Source organism: Pararge aegeria, chromosome 4 (assembly GCF_905163445.1).
Source record: "Pararge aegeria chromosome 4, ilParAegt1.1, whole genome shotgun sequence".
Taxonomy (NCBI): domain Eukaryota; kingdom Metazoa; phylum Arthropoda; class Insecta; order Lepidoptera; family Nymphalidae; genus Pararge; species Pararge aegeria.
Window position 1 is genome coordinate 4,312,238 of NC_053183.1, and position 23,457 is coordinate 4,335,694.

At 34.1% G+C, this 23,457-nt stretch overlaps 3 protein-coding genes across 4 annotated transcripts; 1 reads left to right on the plus strand and 2 right to left on the minus strand.

Moving 5' to 3' along the window:
* Positions 1-5,402: 5,402 nt before the first annotated feature.
* Positions 5,403-7,826, plus strand: LOC120637786 (deoxynucleotidyltransferase terminal-interacting protein 2). Its single transcript, XM_039909801.1, has 4 exons — positions 5,403-5,588; positions 5,800-6,161; positions 6,477-6,641; positions 7,568-7,826. Exons 1-4 carry the CDS (start codon positions 5,504-5,506, stop codon positions 7,811-7,813), a joined length of 858 nt encoding a protein of 285 aa, XP_039765735.1. The 5' UTR covers positions 5,403-5,503; the 3' UTR covers positions 7,814-7,826.
* Positions 7,827-8,660: 834 nt separating this feature from the next.
* On the minus strand, positions 8,661-22,463 carry LOC120637919 (estradiol 17-beta-dehydrogenase 8-like). 2 transcript variants are annotated; one of them, XM_039909986.1, is made up of 8 exons: positions 22,264-22,278; positions 18,240-18,439; positions 17,490-17,627; positions 16,748-16,941; positions 15,995-16,100; positions 15,071-15,155; positions 13,098-13,213; positions 8,661-10,117 (listed from the first exon to the last, which is right to left on the minus strand). In XM_039909986.1, exons 2-8 carry the CDS (start codon positions 18,283-18,285, stop codon positions 10,032-10,034), a joined length of 771 nt encoding a protein of 256 aa, XP_039765920.1. In that variant the 5' UTR covers positions 18,286-18,439; positions 22,264-22,278; the 3' UTR covers positions 8,661-10,031. The 2 variants fall into 2 exon arrangements, with proteins under 2 accessions (XP_039765920.1, XP_039765921.1); XM_039909987.1 differs by lacking the exons at positions 18,240-18,439; positions 22,264-22,278 and adding an exon at positions 22,369-22,463.
* LOC120637920 (mitochondrial cardiolipin hydrolase) lies at positions 20,972-22,391 on the minus strand. Its single transcript, XM_039909988.1, has one exon. The coding sequence runs from the start codon at positions 22,381-22,383 to the stop codon at positions 21,754-21,756; it is 630 nt and encodes a 209-aa protein (XP_039765922.1). The 5' UTR covers positions 22,384-22,391; the 3' UTR covers positions 20,972-21,753.
* Positions 22,464-23,457: the final 994 nt, after the last annotated feature.

Genomic DNA, 23,457 nt, shown 5'->3' on the forward strand with positions numbered 1-23,457 from the left:
GGCGATAGCCTCGAACCGGCCTTGAAACCGTATCGAGCCGAGCTGCAGCATTGACCTATATTAGAGGGACCTTCATTTTGAAACGCCTTTAAAATTCGCACTCATATATCAAAACTGTTTAAATGAAATAAAAGCACGTTTTTACAATTTTATATTTTAATTTAATATCTAGAAAAACTTATTTTTAATTATCTTTTTATGATGCTAGTGGACCCTCGCGACTTCGTCCGCGTAAGTGTCAACTTTAAAAAATAGTCGCAAATGTGTTCGCAGACTGTTTTTTAGAACCTTAAAGAAGCAATTCTGACGATTCCGATATACTTATTACAAACTTCCGTCGTTTGACGTAACTTTTACCGTTCACGCATCGCACGCATCGGAATCTCTCAAAAAGGATATTTTCTCATTAATGATAGCGTGGTAGCCATTAGTCTTAGCGTGATGTTATATAGCCTTAATTGATACTACCAATCCGAAAAAGAAAATCGAATTTGAACCTGTATTTTCTGAGATTAGCGCGTTTAATCAAACAAACTCACAAGCTTAATAATATTATAGCTGACCCGTGCCCACTTCATTGGGCGTTAAACATTTTTACTCGTGTTTAAATGATAGCGGGATTATCTGCTAAGGGCATGGTACACTCTAAAAAAAAATTGGTTATTCCTAACAAGATAGTGATTGTTGTGATCAAGCATCTTGATTCCATACGAGCCTAACAAGAACATAGATACATCAAATAAGATGATAATGATTGTTTATCATAGTTCAATGGACTGGGCAACTGTATTGCTCCTATTATTGTTACTTAACTATGGCATATTCTTAACTGATTCAATTTACGTACTTGTTTAAGCTAAATAATTAAAAATGATCTAATCATACAAAGAAGTAAATAATAATAGAAACAACGTATTTATTTGTTAGAATCAATGAACATACCTACATTGTTAGCTCAATCTATAATGAACTTGCTGCTATAACTAATCAGCTTTTGTTGTTATGTTTATTATCATAATTGTTATAATTTATATAACGTCAACTAAGAGAAAATCTCTCTTAGTTGGATTTCTTTTTTTAGAGTGTACTTACTTTTATTAAACCAATATCTCTATACATTATATCCATTGCAAATTATTGGATTAGAGGCAGGCGTTACTTGGCGAATTCACATGATATATTATGAAAATTAAGCTAAGCCCGTGTAATGTTATAAATTGTTAACATTTTTATAAATATCATGTGATTAATAAATACCACCATTGCTAGTGGGACCCAAAAAAATGACTCCACTTGCCTAAATATAAGTCGATAAAAATGTCGCCTTAATTCAAAATTAACTCGGGCTACTTCATTACGAGTCAGCTATCAAAGCGGCACGAAATTGGAAGTGAATCCTTTAATTAAGTTTTAACTATGGGAATCTAATTAAAATATAATATACTACTAAATAAATATTTTTATTTTATTTTATTTATTAAGGCCCAAACAGTATACTTAATACTTAAAATTAGTACAAAGAAAATAACACATACACCAATTAAGTAGCCGCTTATAAATCTAACGAATACATTGAAATTGACAGCAAACTTATAACTTAATTATGAAACTTTAGAATATGTATAAAACACATATTATTGACATATAATGTAAATAAGGGAAGACCCTTATTAACAATATCCATCAAAGTGGATATGTGAAAACATAAGTAGTACTTTTACGTAGAACAATTAAAAGTTAGAATTTAGAATAAAGATGTTTTTTTAACTGAGCAAGAGTAAGATTAAATAAATCTAAATCCGAGAAATTATTATTATAGCTTTGAGTAGCTCTAAAATATAACTATTAAAAGCGTATTTTGATCTGACTAAGGGCAAATAAAATGGAGGGGATTTTCGCCTAGATATAATATTTTTTGGACAAACAAAACCAATTCTACTAAGTAGTTTTGGAGTATAAATTTCATTCCTTAAAATTTTAAACAAAAAAACAATATCACGAACCTGTCGACGAGCCTGGAGGGGTTTCAGACAGTCAGATATACTACGGTCTACGGTCTACGACAATACACACATCGCCATCTAGCCCCAAAGTAAGCGTAGCTTGTGTTATGGGTGCTAAGATGACTTATGAATATTTTTTTTTATGAATAATATACATAAATACTTATAAAATACATATAAACACCCAGATAATGAAAAACATTCCTGTTCAACTCACAAACATTTTCCAGCTGTGGGAATCGAACCCACGTCCTTTGACTTAGAAAGCAGGGTCGCTGCCCACTGCGCCAATCGACCGTCAACGTAATATAACTCCGTCATAAAGAGAGTCCTACGTCCAATGCCAGATTAAGACTAAGAACTTACTTCATCATCGCCCATGGGTCTATGCTCTAAAATCGTCTCTTCTATACCAAGGGAAGGGAAGAGAGTACAGGACTTGTACCTTGTTCTCTTTTATTTATTTCTTGTATGTTTTTTTTTTATGATTGATTGATTAAATATCACAAAAAATAATTTCTTAATAATTAAAGAAATGGACATCATACACACGACATAATTAAATTTCAAAAAAATTAAATTTGTGACATTTGTACAATTAAATCACCGGAATGAACCCGCAGACTTTGACTATTGAATGTGTACACTGTAAAACCTTATAGCTAACTTTAGGGTGTCGGTATTTTGTGGTGTTTGGTCTTGGTGTTTTTGTGACGCATCGTAAAAATTTACTCTCATAAATTTTCCCTAACGCACCAAACGAAGTATAACTTCAAAAAAATCAAATATGTATGCTTTGCATACCTGGTATAGATAAACGTTTTATGTACACCTAACAAAATTGGCCAAAGTGGTGCCCCATCTACAGGTTGTTCCGAAATGGCGCTATAATTTATCATTTTCCAAATAATCTACTTCCCATTAATACAAATTGATTTCGACCCACCAGGTTATTGATGGCTGCAATATATTTTCACAGAATACGTAGTAGATACCTTACTTCCAATTCTGTAACGCTATTACAAAACCTTTTGCATCACTTATTTCCATCATTAAAACTATGTGATAACTACACAACTCATCAATATTACTATCTACCGTATTCATTTCATTTTTTTAAATGTTCCAAAAATGAGTAATGATTAATAAATATTAATAATAATTAGAGATGCGCCGAATGTTGGGCCGAATATTCGTATTCAGTACAATATTAATATTCGGTAATTTGCCGAATTACTGAATATTTAAATTATTGTTAATATTTAAAAATAACATTTTATTAAATAAGTCTGTCTGACTGTCTGTCTGTCCATCCCTCCGTCCGTCAGTCCGTTCGTCACCAACTTAAAACTTAAAAAATAAGCAAAAGAGTAAATACAAAATCTCATTGGATAGCAACCTGTTAGCCAAGAGTTCGCCTGAAGTAAAGCTGTACGAACAAAAATTTGAAGAGCACTTCGGAAGCTCAATAATACCGGCGCTCCCTCGGAACCTCAAGGACGTCCGTCCCTTTAAACCTTGAAACGTGAATGCATATCTGGAACCTAATATTACGTTTTACATTTAGAGGTATCTGGTATTTATATATTTTTAATAAAACCGGAAGAAACTTACTCTAGTCTTGTTTGTTAATAAATAGCTGTTTCTCGCGACTTCGACCGCGTTTATTAGCATATGTGCTATTCCAAAATATAATCTAACTCTGTGCTAATTTTATAAGACTTACGCGCTGCCTACTGCGCTACCGAGGCTTTGTGCTAATTAAAAAGAAATAATAGATTAGAGTATCGGATATTAGATTATTGGTTTTATAATCATCGCACCTAATTCTTAAAGCGATCCCACGGAAGTCTCATGCATTAACTATAATGTACCTACAAATCTATTATTTGCATATATACAGGCAAGCAAAATTGTAAGCTGGCTACCCTAAACATACCTATAGTATAGTACCTATCAAATAATATGAAACGACTAAATCATAGGTTCGAATCATTTATCGGACTATCACAAATATTTTACACTTATTATCGTTTTGAATGTTTATATTGTTTATTGTTTTCCTTTGACGAATTTAGTTGAAAAGACGAGAACCCAAAGCACAAAACTGCGCGTCACTGTCAGTTTTCAATGTTAACGTCATTTAGACTTTCACAAATGACAATTGCCACTAGGGATGGGCAAGTGCAAAAAATAACGATATTTATAAGGATTTAACGAGTCATTAAAAACATATAACACAGGGTTTTCGCCGACGCACAGCGTCTTTGCCGGCGAAGACGAGGGCCCCGATTTCTGAGGTCATCCAGACTTGGACCCTCACCACGGGCGTTCGGACTAGAAAATAATTATTCCAATAGTCCACCAAACAGACAGATTAACGTCGAACCGAGGTTCGAATCCTCGTCAAACTCTGGGGCTCTTCTCATGGCAGGCTCTCGCGCTCGTCCCACTCCCCAGTGACGCCTTAGCCACCCCTCAGATATCGGCAAGTGTCAAAAAAAATTAAATAAAAAGAATATCTCGTTATTTTGTTATTGTAACTGCAAGCCTGTGGCTACAAAAAGAATTCCAGACCATTTAATTAGTATAGAATATCAATTTTAATGAGCATAAAAATAATATACTAATAAAAATAAATGTGCACAACATGTGAAATTTGATATACAGATATATTATAAAAAGATATCCTCCTATTAAGACCATAGCTGTCTCTGGCGACTTCATCTGCGTACTTCTTATATTAAATAGGTATAACTTTTATAATATATTTGCTTTATAATCTTATAAGACTGCTTAATTAATATTCAAAACACCTAGGCTAGCTACTGGCTAGGTTGTTGTTGTGGGCATTTTACAGTCCAGGTGGTATTAGGTATGTACCATACGCGTTCATACAATGATTTTCATCACACATGCGAGGAAGAATCAGATCAATGTACGTATTATATAAATACGATATTAGAGTAACACCAAGGTGTACGACTTACAGCGTATATTAAAGACGTAATAAACGGAATATTTTCGTACTTGAAAAATATATTTTTTCAAATTAAACGTAAATTTACCATTATTAAGATGGTCCAGAATATACTTTCATTTAATAAATGCGCACTACTTTTAGACTCTCTGTTGGTTAAAAAAAGAATCTGTATAACCCGGGTAAATTCAAAATGGTCTATCTTCATTTATATAAATTGCAGTGAGTTATATATCAAAGTGTCATCTACAGTTCCATTTATAAAGAAAGTTTGACTTTTCACTATTACTATACTAACCTAATATAATTTATAATTTTCAAACAAAAAAGTCGATTGTAATACGTGAACTTGTAGTATGAATATCGATAATAATGTGTACAAACCTAGTTGACATTTGACAGTTCATTCATCATTGACATTCAACACTCATATTTTGATATCACATGTGCGAGTTTTATAAATAAAAATACAAATCTATATTTTGCAAATAATGAATTAATCAAGCATAAGAACTGGATCATGGATTTTATAGTAGACACAGTTGGGGACAATGACCTCCAGGTGAAAACGGAATTACTAGAAAAAGATGAAAAACTTTTTATTGGTTAGTTGAGCAGCAACTCCCTTTTCACGAGTATTGGCGAGTTTATTTTATCACCATTTACATTTCATAATCTTATGAGATCAGAAAAAACAGCAGTATGAGATGAATGGAAACCTACAACCTACTTATTTACGGGAAACCTTTTTTTTTATTAATAATTATTACTTTAACTGAATTTATACTGAATCTTTCTGCGACTTTTTATTCACAGACAAAGAAAAGAAAACAGAATCGATATTAGAATTATTCGAAACGAAGAAACAAGAATTAGACAACCAAGAAGCAGCAGAAGATGAATTACGGAATAAATTAAACGGTTTGAAGATAGACAACCTTTTTGATGGGTTCTTTGATGAGATGGGTTGGATGGCGCCTATTATCAAGAATGGCAAGAGGAAGAGGTTGTTTCATTTCGATCAACTAGATATAGAAACAGGGAAGTTAAAATCGAATCTTGGTTCAGTAGATGTTGAGAAGGAAATGCAGAAGTCTGTTCTGACACCAGGTATTGAAAAAGAACATGGACTACCTAGCTATAATGTTAGTGAGAGAAAACTTAAAGCAATACGTAAGGTAAGATAAAGTTTATGTCACTGTCGAGTTACATAACTATCTCTATTTACTTCTATTTTTTATTGTACTACAAGTTATATGGAATAAGATAGTTGCATGCGAACCTGTCAACAAGGTATAACAGTTTCTACACTCTATTGTCAGGAATGCTACATTAACAGACCCTATAAAATTAAAAAAAAAATAATTTCTAAATTCTCCTTCCCAGGATCTCCTGCTTATAAGACCACTGCCGGGCTGGTTGGTTGGTTAGGTTGCCTAATTAAATAACAATTTTACTTTTAAATATGTTATATGGTTTTTATTTTATCACAGAGAGAACGAGAGAAAACCAAAGGACCCAATTGGTTCAACATGCCAGTTCCAGAAATGACGGAGGAGCTCAAAAATGACCTGCAGGTCCTAAAAATGAGATCCGCAATGGATCCCAAACATTTCTACAAAAAGAATGACATGGAAGTTTTGCCTAAGTACTTCCAGGTAAAAATATTTTGTACTTTAACATTTATATTTTTTAACAACAATTTATTAGCACTGTCAAAGAAATTTATTCATCCTCTTGCCTAAGTAAGTTGTCCCTGAATGGGAATCCTAAGTCAAAGAAATTGAATAACTATTTATTTCATCAATTATCCAAACTTTTGCATTTATAAATATATTTTTATTTGCATAATACTAGTTATGTTTAATAAACCTGGAGATGTGCATTTTTTTATTGCAACTGTATAAAAATTAAATGACAGATTTTGTAACTAGTAGTGTATAAGCAAAAATGTATTTAGTCCAAGAATAAAGGCTATTTTTAATTTATTTATTTTTATACAGACTTTATTGCGAGAAATACTGCAGAGCGTATAATAAATGTAGTATAAATCTAGTTTTGAGGATGTTTGTTATCGCAAACCAGAGCTGATGACCATTACATTGGGAAATTCAGTTTTTAACAAAAAGCACATGGGTTTTTTGCATACATTCTCACAAACTTTGTTTATAATATGAGTAGGTTTATATCCCTTTTCATTAATGATACAAACAACCTTAAAGGGATGCCTAGTGATTTAGGTGATTCATAGATAAAAAAACTTTTCAAGAACTCTTATGTGATAACTAACGACGTTAGGCGCCATCTAAACTTACAAAATAAGAATACGGTTTTTTGTAATATTTTTAAATCTGAATAATGAAAAATATGATAATACAAACACTAAATACTGCACCCTGTGGCAAGAACCAAAGACAAGTTAGGTTATATGAGTTGCCTGGTGAAAATCCATTGTTGAAAGGTAAATGTATGCCTAGGAATCTTCTGTTATTGGGTGTTACTCATTTAGGCATTGCCTTGTCCGTTGTTTGTGAAAACGGGCATTAGTGAGACTTATTTTAACCCACTATATTGTTTTATACAGGTTGGTAAAATAATGGACTCTCCATTGGATCACATAAATGAAAGATTGACAAGAAAAGAAAGAAAAAGGACAATGGTCGAGGAGCTATTAGCAGATGCAGAGTTTCAGAAGTACAATAAGAAGAAATACAAAGAAATTATAGACGAAAAGAGAAGGTCAGAGTACAAAACTTTCATGAAGGATAAGAGACAGAAGAATAAAGCTGTGTTAAAAAGTAATAAGGTGAAAACTAAAAAGGCAAAATAAATAATTTAAAGTATTTAAATATTTTTTTCATTTTTAAACAGAGACAGTTAAGAAGAAGTTACTTTCATGTCAGAGGGGAGTTCAATCCTCGTAGTTGCATTATAATATTACTAGTGGTACCTTGCGACTTCGTCCGCCTATAAGTTAACCTTAAAAAATAGACATATGCGGACTTTTATTTAGAACTTATAAAGGGAAAAACTTTGTTATCTTAATATATATAAATCTCCTGTCACGATGTTTGTCCGCGATGGACTCCTAAACTACTTAACCTTTTTAAATTAAATTGACACACCGTGAGCAGTCTGGTCCCAACTTAAGAGATAGGATAGCTTAGATCTTTAATTAATTATAGTCGCAATTTTATTTTATTGCAAATTATTTGTCTATAATTAATTGACAGTCACATGTTATATGTATACTACTATACTCATTTGAGGCTTAGCGATACTGAATACTTTAAAAACAATATCAAACGCAGACGAAGTCGCGGGCAACAGCTAGTACATTATATAAACTACTACAGTCTCCTTCTCTAATTGGTGATAATTTAATGAAGAATATAAATACACAGCAGATCGACTTTCGGGAGGCCGAGTTCGAATCCCAGCACGCCCCTCCAACTTTTATAAGTTAAGAGATTTTTAAGTAATTAAAAATATCTTGCTTCGACGGTAAAGGAAAACATCATGAGGAATCCTGCATGCCCGAGAGTTGTACATTATGTACTCAAAGGTATGTGGATTCCATCAATCCGCACTGTGGGTACCTAATGGGTTGATACGATGATAAATACACATAAGTAAGTTATAAATGAAAGTAAGTTTTCACTGTAACAAGTATTTATTTAAAAATGTATATAAAAAGGGTCTAAATTTTTACAAATATTTAAAGAGTAAAGGAGACTAACCAAAAGTTACTTAATTCCCAAATGGCCCCTGCCGAAAATCACCGCTGCGACAGAGGTGTCGTCAAAAACGGCCTAAACGACTTTATGATTAATTAAATTAAATTTTTTATGAATGAAAGAACTACAATTACTAGGAAATCGGTATACAATAAATTCTTTATGATCATCATTATGTCAGCTAATGGATATTGGACATATCTATTTTGCCGGGAGTTCCAAATATCACGACCTTGAGCCGCTTGGTTGAGGTCTACCAATGCTGCGTTTACAAGGTAACTATTCCAGCACCTTGGGACCCCCATGGCCATCGGTTCTTGGAGCTATATGACCCGTCCATTGCCACTTAAACTCCATGTTAAGCTATGCCAGTAAATCTGGCTTTAAAATAATTTATAACGTAATCATACACACATGAATTACTATGAACTTTCACAGTGCAGAACACACTTCCTATCTTTGTCGCTGTCTTTCTTAAACTCTGGCAATATTATATTGAATGAAAGTATATACTTTTATTGCGCACCACAAAAAGTACTTAAAAAATAAGAGTACCTATAACAAAACAGAATTACAATTTGGCAGCCTAATCGCTCCATCGCGATTTCGTTCAGGCAACTTTTTTTTTATATGCATTTACTATGTTCTACTTTTGTTTTATTGGTACTATACATTTATTGTTCGAGGTGGGCGTTAATATTTGCGACACAGTTTATACTACTGCAACAGTTATCGCGGCCCCATGTTTATTGTGTCAATTCTGTACCCTTACCAATATTCTGAATAAATAAATAAAATAAAAAAACAATCGCACATAAAACCAATACAGTAAATAAGTAGGTGATGCATATATACATATACCTATATATGTATAATAATTATACAACAATAATTGTAATATTGTAAAATTTATTATTGTGATTTATTAAAAAAGGAACGCAGCCATTGATCAGTAATCTCCTTAACGTGTCATAAAACTGTAAGTACTTCATAAACTATCACAGATAACTTATTATGGAAATAGAAAAATATATATTTATTTTGTTTAAACTTATTCATACTGTACATATTAATAAAAATATTTATTTATGAACTGGTTTTTAAAATTTCGAGATAATAATCTACAACTGGATGTTTGACAGTAATTGGAAATCTATCAGATTTATTCGTCTTGCAGTCTAAAAATATTTATTTCTATAAATATTTACTTAATTGACCGATTTAATTTACTTTTCCGACCATTTTTTTTGTATAAAAAATATTGATTCTGTATAAAATGTCATTAAAACTTGTACAATTGTTTTTTTTTCTTCAAAATCCACCCGTGACATCGATTGCTGCGCCGGTGATGAAGGAACTTTTGTCTGAACTTAGGAACGTTATCACCTCAGCTACCTCTGTAATAAAAACGGTAGAGAATAAAAAATAAAATACAAAACCTATGCCTTCATAGTTCCAAATCTTAAAACCTTATCAAAACCACATTTTTTAAGCGATACAGGACACTGTTATAGACGTGGCATGCATAGGTTAACCATAAGGGTAGAAAACGATTGAAAATAAGTGCCATTTGTCGTATTCTAAAATTTAATACGCATAGACCTCTTTAATAATGCCTTTTAGACCTGTTGTCTCGAAAACAAGATGGGGTCTCAGCACCTATCAATAGGATGTTAACTCTGTATAACAGCATTAATAAAGTGCCTGACATAGACATAACAAAGGATAGTCTTCCTAAATTTAAAAAAAAACTTAAGGACCACTTCCTATCGCAATACTGTGGTATTGTTTATATTTAAATTATATTTTTTTCCTTTGCTCTTTTTTGTAGTAGTTTAGCTAGTTTTGTTCTTTAGTATATATTGTCAGCATTTTCATTATTTTATTATAACTTTTTTATATATAACTAGCGACCCGCCCCGGCTTCGCACGGGTGCAATGCTGATACTAAATTAAATACACTACAGAAAAACTATGAACGTTGTATATAAAAACATAGCGGCCCGCTCCGACTTTGCACCCGCATAAAATATATATGCCTATGTCACTCAATGAAAACATGATTAAAATCGATCCAGTATTTTTGATTCATTCATTACTGCCCTTGGCCTGCACGCATTAAATTTGGAGTAAAACAATTCCTCTTTCCCTATACTTACTATGAAGATTTCCTGCTATCTTTGGAATATCTAAATTCATTCAATTTTTATTACATTACACATTTTTACTTATTTACTTTTTACATTTTTACCTAGGTATTTATTTTATTTTTACAACAATTAATATATTACAGGATGTCTTTATACACAACGTTCACAGCTTTCTTGTCATTAGACAATACAAACATGTTTTCTCTTGAGGTTACTCTTGAAAGAGCGACATACAGTTGGCCATGTGAAAAACAGTCAACGCTCAAATCTAAGCCTGCAACGTTGAAGGTTTGACCTTGCGATTTATTAATGGTCATTGCAAAAGATGTCTTTACCGGAAACTGTAAACGTTTAAATTGGAAGGGAAAATCCGATGGTATCAGAGGGATTCGGGGAATCAATACATCTTCTCCGGTACCACATCCTGTGAGTATTGTGCACTCTATTATGAAAGTTTTCAGTGATTTTATCAGCAAACGCGTGCCATTGCAAAGTTTAGGTGGATTCAGGTTTCTTAATAAAATAACAGGACAACCTACTTTCAACACCATTTTGTGAGGAGGGAGTCCAGACGGGTTCAAAGAGTTTAGAAACTCTGTAGGAAAATGAACAGCTTCTTCCAAATCGAGAACAGTATACACCGAGTAGTATATTTTCGTCGACGCATCAATCTTTGAAAGAATCAAGTTATTTACCTTATCTACTTGTTCATTAGTTAATGACAGAATCGCTCTTTCTTTAAACCAAGATATTGTCTTGTAACTTATGTCATCAATGTCAGGATAGACTTTGTTGACTAACTCTTGGATGTTATCTATCAAAACACAAAGGTTTTCAAGGTTAATCCTTCCCTCACTTTGTGTTAATTCTCTATTGAAGATTCTCTCTCTCTCTCAGCTCTATATCTATCCCTAAGCTGACTGAGTCGAGCTTCACGTTCTGTTGACGATTCTTCATCTCTTTGTGAACGTACGCTTCTAGCATTCACTGAACTACAACCTATGTTCGAACGACGACGTCTTCCAGACATGACTTTATAATTTCAGAACAAAATTGACTCAGTGCTAGACTTATGTATGATTACCTACTTAATTCGATAAGGATTAATGCCGTATTGCTTAAAATAGCTTCGTAAATAAGCCATTTTTTCACGTAAAAAGTAAACAATAAAAATGGTTAATGTGGGTTATCCCTAAAATATAAACATATACCATCGCGGACTTTTTTGTAGACCTTTTTATGGTGTACAATACTGTAGTACATTAATTTGATGTAACTCGTAGGGTTTAGGCAGCGTTTTTGCTAAATTGCTAAATAAGCCCATAAAAATAGGTTAATTTACGACATCACGTTAGCAACCTCTAAAATTAGCAATGTTGCCTTAGTATATGATGCATGTATTATACATATAAACCTTTCTCTTGAATCACTCTATCTATTGGAAAAAACCGCATCAAAATCCGTTGCGTAGTTTTAAAGATTTAAGCGCACATAGGGATATAGGGACAGAAAAGGCGACTTTGTTTTATACTATGTAGTGATTTAAGAACATATTTTTTTTTTTTTTGTAATTAATTCTAAAATGTATGTTTTCGCGGCACTAGATCCGGCTAGTTTATGTCATAGCTTGACAGATGTTACAGCTCATACTCTCATGTCTCTCTTCTTAATCGTTTTTTCTCTTTCTAACTGACATTCTAGTTTTTTATTCGCAAGTTGTGGCAGTCTCTAAGTGTTTTATTCATTTTCTGTTTAATTTTATAAGAGTTATTGTAACCTGTTGATTGTCCATTAAATTAATTAATTAATTAATAGGAGAGAGTTTGGATTTCACCAACCCCCATTGGGCGACTCCAATGGGTGGTGGTGATATATAACGCACAACTTACAGTTTAAATGTAACGGGGAGTCCCCCATACCCCTAATCAGTTTTAACCGCTTAGCAGCACGACTTTGTCGGTAGGGTGGTAACTAGCCACTTCCGAAGCCTGCGACCAGGCCAGAGCAGTGAAAATTCTGAAAATATAAATTACCAAATTGCATCGACCGGGATTCGAACCCGGGACCTCCAACTTGAAACCACAGCGCTAGCCGCTGCGCCAGAGGCGTCGTCAAAAACGGCCTTAACGCTTCTGAGAGAGGATACCCAGGGTGGGTATCCTCTGTAGTGAACTAGTATCGGGTTGCATATGACTGGGCAATAAGACAACCATTTAAAAACTCTTACCAGTAGGGTCACCAAGCCTTCCCAGGGGCACAAGTTTTAGCATGTGCTCTTTGACTTTATCTGGTACAGTCTTGATTATTGGAGTGTCAATAAATCCTGGCAAGATTGCATTTACTCTGAAATAAAACAATACAACATGTACTCATCCTTTGGTGCAGTTCAAGCGCGTTTAAAATTTTAAATTTTAAAAATTAAAAATAGACTACCACAGAATTAATAGCATACAGAATCCTAAAGTTTATCTATATATTATTATATGTATTTGAGTATATAATAAATAAATAAATAATTATACTACGACCATAAAAACATTTCTAAATTTAAGAAAAAATGTGACTGCAATAATTTAAACATTAGAAGTAAGAATAAACTTACAGTGCAATATACTAGGTTACATAAAATTCATAATTCGTTTAAAGGAAATTGCATACAATTTTACAATAAACTACCAATTGACATCTTGGAGATGTCTCTTAAAAAGTTCAAAGTTTGTATTAAACGTAAGCTTATAGAAAAGTCCTATTATAGTATAAAGGACTACGTCAACGATAAAAAAGCTTGGGTGTAAATTATTGCTCTAACCAGGTTGCTCTTCTAATAATTTAAAATGACATTGTGAGATGGCGATAACAAAAAAAAAAAAAAAAAACACCCGGCTAAGTTTGTTGTGGGCTTCTTCTTAGACCGGGACGCGTTTGGAACCCTCGTAGCTTTAGTTTTAAGTTTACGAATGTGGTTATCGCCATCATCTCACTACCGTGTAATTCTTATGTACGCATCAAAAGTGCCACCTGTGGGCCTACTTGAATAAAGATATTTTTGACTTTGACTTTGACAATACACACATCGCCATCTAGCCGCAAAGTTATCGTAGCTTGAGTTATGGGTATTAAGATAGCCCATGAATGTTTTTATGAATATTATACACATTAATATTATTTGTATACAATAAGATATACAGATAAACACCCAGACACCGAAAAACATTCATGATCATCACACAAACATTTTTCCGGTTGTTGGAATCGAACCCACGGCCTTGGACACAGGGTCGCTGCCCACTGCGCCAACCGGCTGCCGATGATTCGATTCTAAAAATATTCATCAGTCATCTTAGTACCCATAACACAAGCTACCTACGCTTTAGGGCTAGATAGGCGATGTGTGAATTGTCGTAGTATATTTATTTAGTGTTTAGTGGAGTGGTTTTGATGCTTCAATACAAGTCGTGTACAAGGATATTCCAGTTGTGGGTATCGAACCCGCAGCCTTGGACTCAGAAAGCAGGGTCGCCCACTGCGCCAATCGGCCGTCAAATTCTTATTAGTATTTATAATAGTGTGGAATAAAGTAGTCTATCAATCCGCACTTATTTATGTCATTAGATATACCAACTGTATTATCATTAATAATTTTAGATTATAGTTTATTGTCCGAGTACAATTATCACTTACAGGTATACACAGCATTGAAGTAAGTCCGGTTAAAAATAATTAAATTAAGTTAAAAGCAAAAATAGTGAGAACAAAAGAATTAATATTAAACAGATTAAAATTAAAAAAAAAAAAATTATTTAAAAAATATTACTCTAAGTTTAATTTCGCCTTAGAGCTAAATAAAGTGTCATGAAAAATGACAATGCGAGGGTTTTTTAAGTTGCTAAAAACATTAGTCATTCGGTTAATAGGTGAGAATAATAGCACTTGGTCAGTGGGCGGCGTAGTGGACCCCTAAACCCTTCATTCTGAGAGGAGACCCGCAGGGTGATTACGTATCATGCGACAGGCGTAAATCTGTCAAACGTCACTTTTCCATACAATTAATAAACAAAAGTGACGTTTGACAGCAGTGATTGCAAGATTTACGCCTGTCGCATTGCTGCCGCGAGATACGTAATCACCCTGCGGTGCCCTGTAGTGGGCCGGTGATGGGTTGATGATGATGATGAAATAACAAAAAATACACTTTATTACCTTACATTAAACTTCCCTAATTCTTTCGCTGCTGATTGCGTCATCGCTACCACGCCGGCTTTACTAGCGGAATAATTAGTTTGTCCTGAAAAAAAAAAAATCGTGCACTTCATACATGCACAAAAGCACTGCATACCCCAACATTTTCATATAAGTATCAACGGAGGAGGATTTTGCCATTTTATGCCGTTTTACTTCTTTATGCTTACGCTGCCCAAATTCCTGTGCACGCCACTGAGTATTTATTATATATGGGTATGTTTAACCGGTGCCATATGGTAAATTAAGAGACGACTAAGGTATTATAACAGAGAACGGGTAGCAGCGTTCTCTGTGCTACTACTGCCATGTTTTCGCTCCAGGATTAACTTTTTTTATTTAACTACCAGTTAGCTCGAACTACCTATAAAATCGTTTTGGACTTGATAGTCATATTGCTAAGGAAAGGAAGACTGTTTAATATAACGCTAAGAGCCTTAGGAGACGGCTATGAAACGCGGTGGGTCGCAGAATGAAACAAACTGGACTTTAGTTAACAGATATTGTAATTTTATGTCAATTCTTGCTAGCTGATATCGTACTAAATCCAATATGGCGGACTGCGAAAGCTAGTCGACCGATTATTTGTTGACCCCCGTAATAGGATATCGTTCTTCATATCATACATATTGTACCGGATGACACGTCAGCCAGTGCACCGACCACAGATTATAGATAGGCAATTTGTCAAAGTCAAGCCGCCATGTTGTCGTACCTCACCGCCATGCCAAAAATGCCGTCATTTGGTATCTACGTCAAGCTAGCCAAAGCCCACCATTTTTTTGAAAAGTTTTTAAAATATTTTGTACGAATATTGTTTTTATTTTCGTATCCGCTACAATATATACAGTGAATAATATATATAACTTATTCATACATTCTCACCTATATTTCCATATTTCCCCACTATACTGGATATATTTATGATCGAACCTTGAATAGACGATTCAGTCATAGCCTTGGCAAATGTCTGCATTATGAGGAACGTACCCTGAAAAACAAATCTATGGGGATGATGATGATCTAAGGTATCATCATAATCCCCAGACTATATTTTGCCTGTTGTTGGATCCAGGCTACAGGCTCTCATGAGCACAAATTTGTGATAATACCCACCGACCGAAGCGGTTATAGCCCAGTGGTTAGGATCGACTCCACTTTCGGGGGGCCGAGTTTGAATCCCAGCACACATCTAAGTTATGTGCGTTTTAAGTAATTAAAATATCACTTGCTACAATGTTGAAGAGAAACGTAGTGAGGAAACCTGCATGCCTGAGAGTTCACAATAAAATTCTCAAAGGTGTGTGGAGTCCACCAATCCATAATGAGCCAGCGTGGCGGACTACAGCCTTAACCTCTTCTAATTGTGGGAGGAGACCCGTGCCCTGAAGTGGGCCGGTAATGGGTTGATATGACGACCCTTGCTCGCTGAGTCAATTCAACATCTTTACAAATTTACAGGGGTTTTTCTAACTCATTAGCATAGACTTTAATATAAACGCAGCACATAATCATAGACTTTAAATATAGAGTATAAATTAATAGGGCTTCCGGAAATGTAGCTAGAGATTCCATGGAGACTCGAATTGGTCTATGCACCCTTATGTAAAAAATTTCCACAACCAATGGATATATTACCTTCAGGTTAACATGCATAACACTGTCATAGTCCTCCTCAGAGAGTTTAAGAAGCCAATTGTCTCTTGTTACACCAGCAGAGTTCACAACAATCTTTGGAGGAAGTTTGTATTCATTTAAAATCGCTTTAAGAAGATTTTGAACTGATTTTGCATCAGATACATCCAGTTCCATAGCGCTGTGGTCACCCGTATCTGGAAATTAGATATCTCAGTTATTTTTTTTTTTTGTTACTATAAGTAACAATTTGACTGCAATCTGGAATGAAGATTATGAAGTGTAAGATGGTAGCTGTCTGTCCTATTAGGGGTGCAGCAGTTATATTAAATCCCTAATTGGCACTGTAATAGTAGGGTGATAAGTCTATAGGGCCGAAGCCTCCCACCAGACCAAAATTGCGTAAATTTAAAAATTTACAAATTGAACCTCATACCTCACACTTCAGCGCTCACCACTGTGTCAGGCAGGTTGTGTTGTTGGATAGACAAACATACCTACATAGATACATCTATAATATTTTGGAATATGTGCAATATGCATACACTTATTATTTTGGTAAAGTAGTTAAAAATATTAAGTAAGTACCCATCTTCCTACATAAGTCAGCCAGCCAAAAAATACTACAAATCTGCCAAGCTGTTTGAAGCCCTATGATGACTTAGAGAAGACAAACAGACAAAACTGTCAAATTAAAAATACCCAGCGTTTCTGTCCAGGGTTACAAAATTGTATCTTTACTTACTATTAGAACCAGAAGCTAGAGCTGTATGCTTTTTGATAGTCTCCATTGCAGCATCATAGTTCTTATCTGCTGCTATGACAGTGGCTCCCTCTCGTGATAAAACCTGACATGCTGCTCTACCAATACCTGATCCTGCACCTATAATAGAAATAATGTATCTTAACCAAAATCATCTATTGTACACCCTTAAGCTGCTCATTGATTATTGAGCCTCTTTGATATGATTAATTAAAAATCACAAGATTTTTGGGTTTGATTTCCAGATTTGGCCAAGTATTGTCCACTGAGGCTCGGAAAGCACTCGGAGAGATTAATGTATTGGTCCCAGTTATAATCATTAATTTGTGATAATAGTTTTCATAGCCCACCAAGCCACATGGGAGCAGCTGGTGTCTATGCTCTTCACTGTGGGATGCTGTGGGATGTTAATAGGCCTAGAATCTGCAGTCCCTATTATAGGGGCAACTAACTTTTGCCTTGTTTTTGCTTTATTTTCTCTAATCCTGTGAGAACAGTTCGTTTTCATGGTATAAAAAGTATGTTAGTTTCCTTTACTTTCAAAAAATCATATTAGTTAGGGATTAGGAATTTGATTATTATTTTATTTTTATTTATTGACTGTGTGTGTGTATCTATGAAAATAAAGTTGCTAATTTTCATAGATACGCACAAATAAAGTAATAAAACATAATTACGAGCGATGCAAGGAGTGCCTAGATATATTCAAAGGAGCCCTAGGAGGTTACTCACCTGTAACAAGTGCAAGTCTTCCAGAAACCAAACCTCTTGATACCATTTCGTTATTTTGTCGAACACTGTATTTATTATGAATTATATAAGAGAAGATAGCAAATAGTTTCCTTATCACAAATAACCTTCAATAATAACGGATAGGATCATATAAAACGCTCTTTGCCCCCTAAATTTTACCGTAACTCGAGAGAAAATCACTGAAATAAATAAGGGAAACCATCGAGTAATTACAAAGTAAATTGATTCTTATGTCCCATAACATAAGATTATTTTTAAATGTATCAAATATGAAGAACTTTAAAATGACAGCTGCAAAGTATTTTTTGACGTTGACATGACATTATTATTGTATTAAAATTACGTTCAGAAATTAATCATTTGATTGTTTTCCTTTCTAAGCTAAAGTTCGCCACCTGAATCCCTAATTAGTGATATTAATATTTTCAACGACGTTCTGTATCGAGCGTAAGACCAACGGCACCATCCTTGCTCCAACTAGTGTTTCTCTGATTTGTAGCATTCAGTCAGTGTCGTAACTAACCTAGGGCTAGGTTAGGCTAGCTAGTCCCCTTAGCTCAACGAGACTCCCGCAGGCTCCAGAAGCAACATTATTTAAAGTTATAGATATCAAATTCAAAGCAAAGAATTTTTGACTACATACTTTTTGGATCCTAACCTTCCAAATTCTTAATATATTTATGCCACTTCTTCAACCTTAAAATTTCCTTAATTTATTTATGCCATTATGGCACTTAAGTTATGAAGCTTACGAGTGTTCAAAGAACTTCTTAAAACACTTAAATCAGTTACAAATGTCGCGTTCGCCTCAAATAACCCGCCACCAATAATACCAATAATGGTTTAAGAGGTGGTTTAAGGGAAGAGAATGGAGACACGATTAAGCAGCTGCTTACAGACAGTCCAGTGTTAATAGTAGGGGTCAGTGCCCATGACAAACAAACCTCGATTTCATAATCATCATCATCGAGAGCTTATTAGACATCAGCGCCACGGCTGGATGTAGGCCTCCTGCTTACTGGCTCAATAGGGTCTATGCCGCCGCCAAATTCCCATCTCCGGGATAGTACTTAGAATTTTTGCATAAAACCCCATAGGTATCAATTAGAGATGCGCCGAACAGTGGTATTCACCGAATAACAGAATACCAAATACCAATCGGTTTAAACTTTCCCGAACCAGCCGAATTATTTGGTTTACTATTCCTAGATGACGACCGGACGAACCCGCTCACGCACCGTGCTATCACTTTGGTTCCACGCGAACACTGTTAGTTAGAAATTAAAAATAATAGTTTAAAAAAACACGCTTTTATAGAAAATTTAACAAAAATAGCAAATAGATTTTAATAAATTTAAATTAAGAATAGTGTTAAAAAGAAAAAAATGTTTTATATAATTTGGCCGAATACCAGACGAATATTTGGCGCATCTATAGTAAAGTAATCCGGTACCGGTAAAGGATTGCTACTATTAGTTTAAATAGGGCCCCCAGCCACCAATGAAGTTTTTGGCCTAGAGGTCTTCGATTGAAGTAAAGCTACGTGGTACTATCGTCGTACGCAACTTCACGCATGCCGCAGATTTGTACCGATGCCACAGCGGACTTATTGAACATGGACGCCTTTGTTCGACTTTGGTTTCCCACTTTCCATCCCTACTTTGACCCGACACGCGAGGTTTATATTATGGAACTGAAAGTAGTTAAGTGAAGTTTTTCCACATTTAATGAAACGAATTTTTTTTTTTTCAAAAAAATGTATTATAACTTACACCTAATTTAATTACACCTAATGATTAATGATTAAACTTAACCGACATTGGTTTAACTTAAAATGCTGTACATTGGTTAATCTAAACAAATAAAAAAATGTCAGTGTCATGTCAAAAAAAGTCACAAATTACACTCTTAATACGATGAGTATATGATAATATATGAGAATATCATGAGTATTTGATTTTTGAACCACGCCAACGACGGGTTTTAAAAGCAATGTTTTGGTCAGGGCGATTCCTGGCTTAACCGATTTCGGAATGGAGAATGGAATTTCCATAGGGGGGTAGTTACAGAGTGGGATGTACGGCACGTTTTAATCCGGAAATTGCTGCTAAATGAGGTTGAAAGAACTTAAAACGATTAATAATCTCTGTAATTCGAAAAAATTATGTTATTCTTGGTGACTATATTTCTGGTTAAATTTTCCACTTAACATTTTTTGGATACAAATATTTTTTTTTTAAATACGTTTCTTCAGTTTTCTACTATATATGACATGGTATAGAATAAAAAAATACTATATATCTTGACATTAATAAGTTTTTTGGTAGTTTTTTTATATAAGTTAGATATTTCCCGAAAAATATAATTAATAATTATAATAATATAATTGAGGAGGTTCCTCACTCTGGAGCCCTGACTATCGCTTGCTTTTTTTTTTAATATAATTTTTTAATAGTGTTTTTTGTTTTTCTTTTGTGTTGAAAATTAAAAAAAAACGTATATGAATAATTTATGTTAATCACACAAACATTTTCCATTTGTGGGAATCAAACCTTGCACAGCCTTGGACTCAGAAAGCAGGGTCAGTACCCACTCCGCCAATCGGCCATCACAAAGTATTAGAAAAAATTAGGTACTCAGTCTACAACAGTATTTCTTTCCTTTAAATTTTTTTTATACATAAGAAAAAAAATTCATTAGAGGTAATTCAATCAATATATGATTTATAATTTTTTATGCTTTAGAGTAAATAGGTAGTTTAAGTTCTTTCAACCGAGGTAGTTACAATAAGCAGATATGAGATACATTATTAGATCTAAATAAATGATTTTTTTTCGTTCACCTCAGTACAGGATCAATTTAAAAAAAAAAGAAAATCACAAAGATTCAGTAAAAAAATCAGGTCATCTAGGTAATAAAAGCAGGATTACTTTGCAGTTACTCGTATCTATTATGAATCTTAATTTGCTCCATTTGCAATAACAGACATAGCAAGTAAATGTCTCCTAATTATGCTTTAGTCCGTAGCAAAACATGCTAGAGTCATCTGGTAAATATCTTTATCTAGATTGTTTGGTAAGTGGAACCCTTATATCCCTCGCTACAAAACTAAGCCTGGCAAAGTGAACAATAAGTTGTATTGTTTAATATTTTATAAAATGATAATTTGATACTAAATTAAAAATTACGAGTGAGATCAGTTGTAGAACCTCTGTTCATATTTTAAGGATTTTTTATTTCTTAACCAAACAGAGAAATGTTAATTTTTGACTAATTGTCAAAAGTTGTTTTTTACTTTTCAGGTCCAACACTACAGTTTTCTGTAGTAAAGAAACACAGTGGCCCACTCAGGATATGCCCTAGAACATTAAGTGTATTTTCTATAGAAAACGATATATAACAAAAAATAATAACAAAGCAAACTTACTGCATATAGGTTACTACAGTAAGCTTACAATAGTTTATTATTGCAAAAAATGGAGAATATGTCGAACTATACCGAATCAACAATTGGCTTGAATTGTACCCACAGTCTTTCAAATTCAATTTTGTATTGTTCAACAAGTTTTATCTGTGACGTCACAGCAACAGCTTCCCAATTACCATTTAGTGCTTGCGTTGTCCAGTTGAGTGAACCTAGCATGACAACAGGCGTGCACCTCACATCATCAGTTCCAGCATCAATCAAACAGAACTTGTGATGCATAAGATTTGTTGATTTCATCCACCGCACAGGTATACGATGCTTCTCCAAGCGTTTTAATGCTGAACCATTGCAGTATGCCATGTCGGCGTCGATTATAACACGAATTTTAACACCACGAATATTCAGCTTGAGAATTGCATTTGTCAAGTCCATATTCGTCATGAGGTACATACAAACATCTAAACTATGTCGTGGAGAATTCAAGTAGTGAAGTAGACGATCCATACTTGGAGTTATCATACAACGTGAGTTTTTGCTCCGCTTCAGCACTGTGCTACCCGAAGAAAACATGATTACCTCGTTTATTTCCGATCTTTCGGACTTTTTTCGAAAGAATTTATATGCTATGTGGGATACAAAGACAACTGATAATAATGCTATCACAGCTTGTGCCTTACTCACGTTGTTAGTAATCATTATTTATTCAATGCATTTTAACACTAATATTAGAAAAACAATTTTCGGCGCGTTCGTGAAATCAAAACAATAGGTAGTTTAAACTGTTAACTGTCAAATGTGAAATAATATCAGATATGACATTAGACTAATACGTTCAAAAACATTCCAAAAACTTCTTAGATCCCGATATCAAAAAATTATAATTTAATATGTCAATAAATATATTGCATATTGGTTGTCTAACAAATTTCAGTCCAGGATTATGAAATTATTTAAAATTAATAATTATAAATTTAAAAAAAATTAATTAGTTAAAATTTTTAAACATTTCACTGGTTTCATTATTAGACAAATTGTATACCCATCGAAAGATCAATCGAAAGTATGAAACCCATAGAATATGCAAACGTTAGGTTGCCTATTCTTTTTTGGTCAGAACTCTCAGGTAAATTGGGACTAGCATTTTTAATTTTATTGATTTAAAAACAATCTGTTCACTCGATCTCTTTATTTACACACAGATGACGTCGACGAATATATTTTTAAAGCCCGTCTTTGGGTAAATTAAGCGCTGTAAATTTTATTTTAATCGATATATTACAGCACTATTATTAATTTAAAACACGAACTGAAAAGGAGTGCGATTCCCTAATATCCTTATTTAATTACCATAGTATATAAGAGGTCAGTGTGTTTTTTCTAAATAAATCTCTAAATTTAACTTGACAGTGAGAAGAGCCGCAGGGAACGCCGCACTGGCCCAGTGCGGATTGGTGGATTTCACACGCCTTTGAGAACATTATGAAGTCTGGAGAACACTCAGGCATGCAGGATTCCTCACGATGTTTTCCTTCACCGTTGAAGCAGCTTCAGCGTTAAGTAATATTTTAATTACTTACTTACTACTTTACTTGAACGGATAATAATAATATCCGAAATTATTATAATGCAGAGAGTTGTATAATTTGGTCGTGCATTACCACGCTTCACCACTTCTACCAGCACCACCAGTGCTGTTTCACTTAAATGTGGTGTAATTCCGGATAACAGTGCGGTTCAGCCCACAGGACGCGTACCGACCACGTGCTGGTT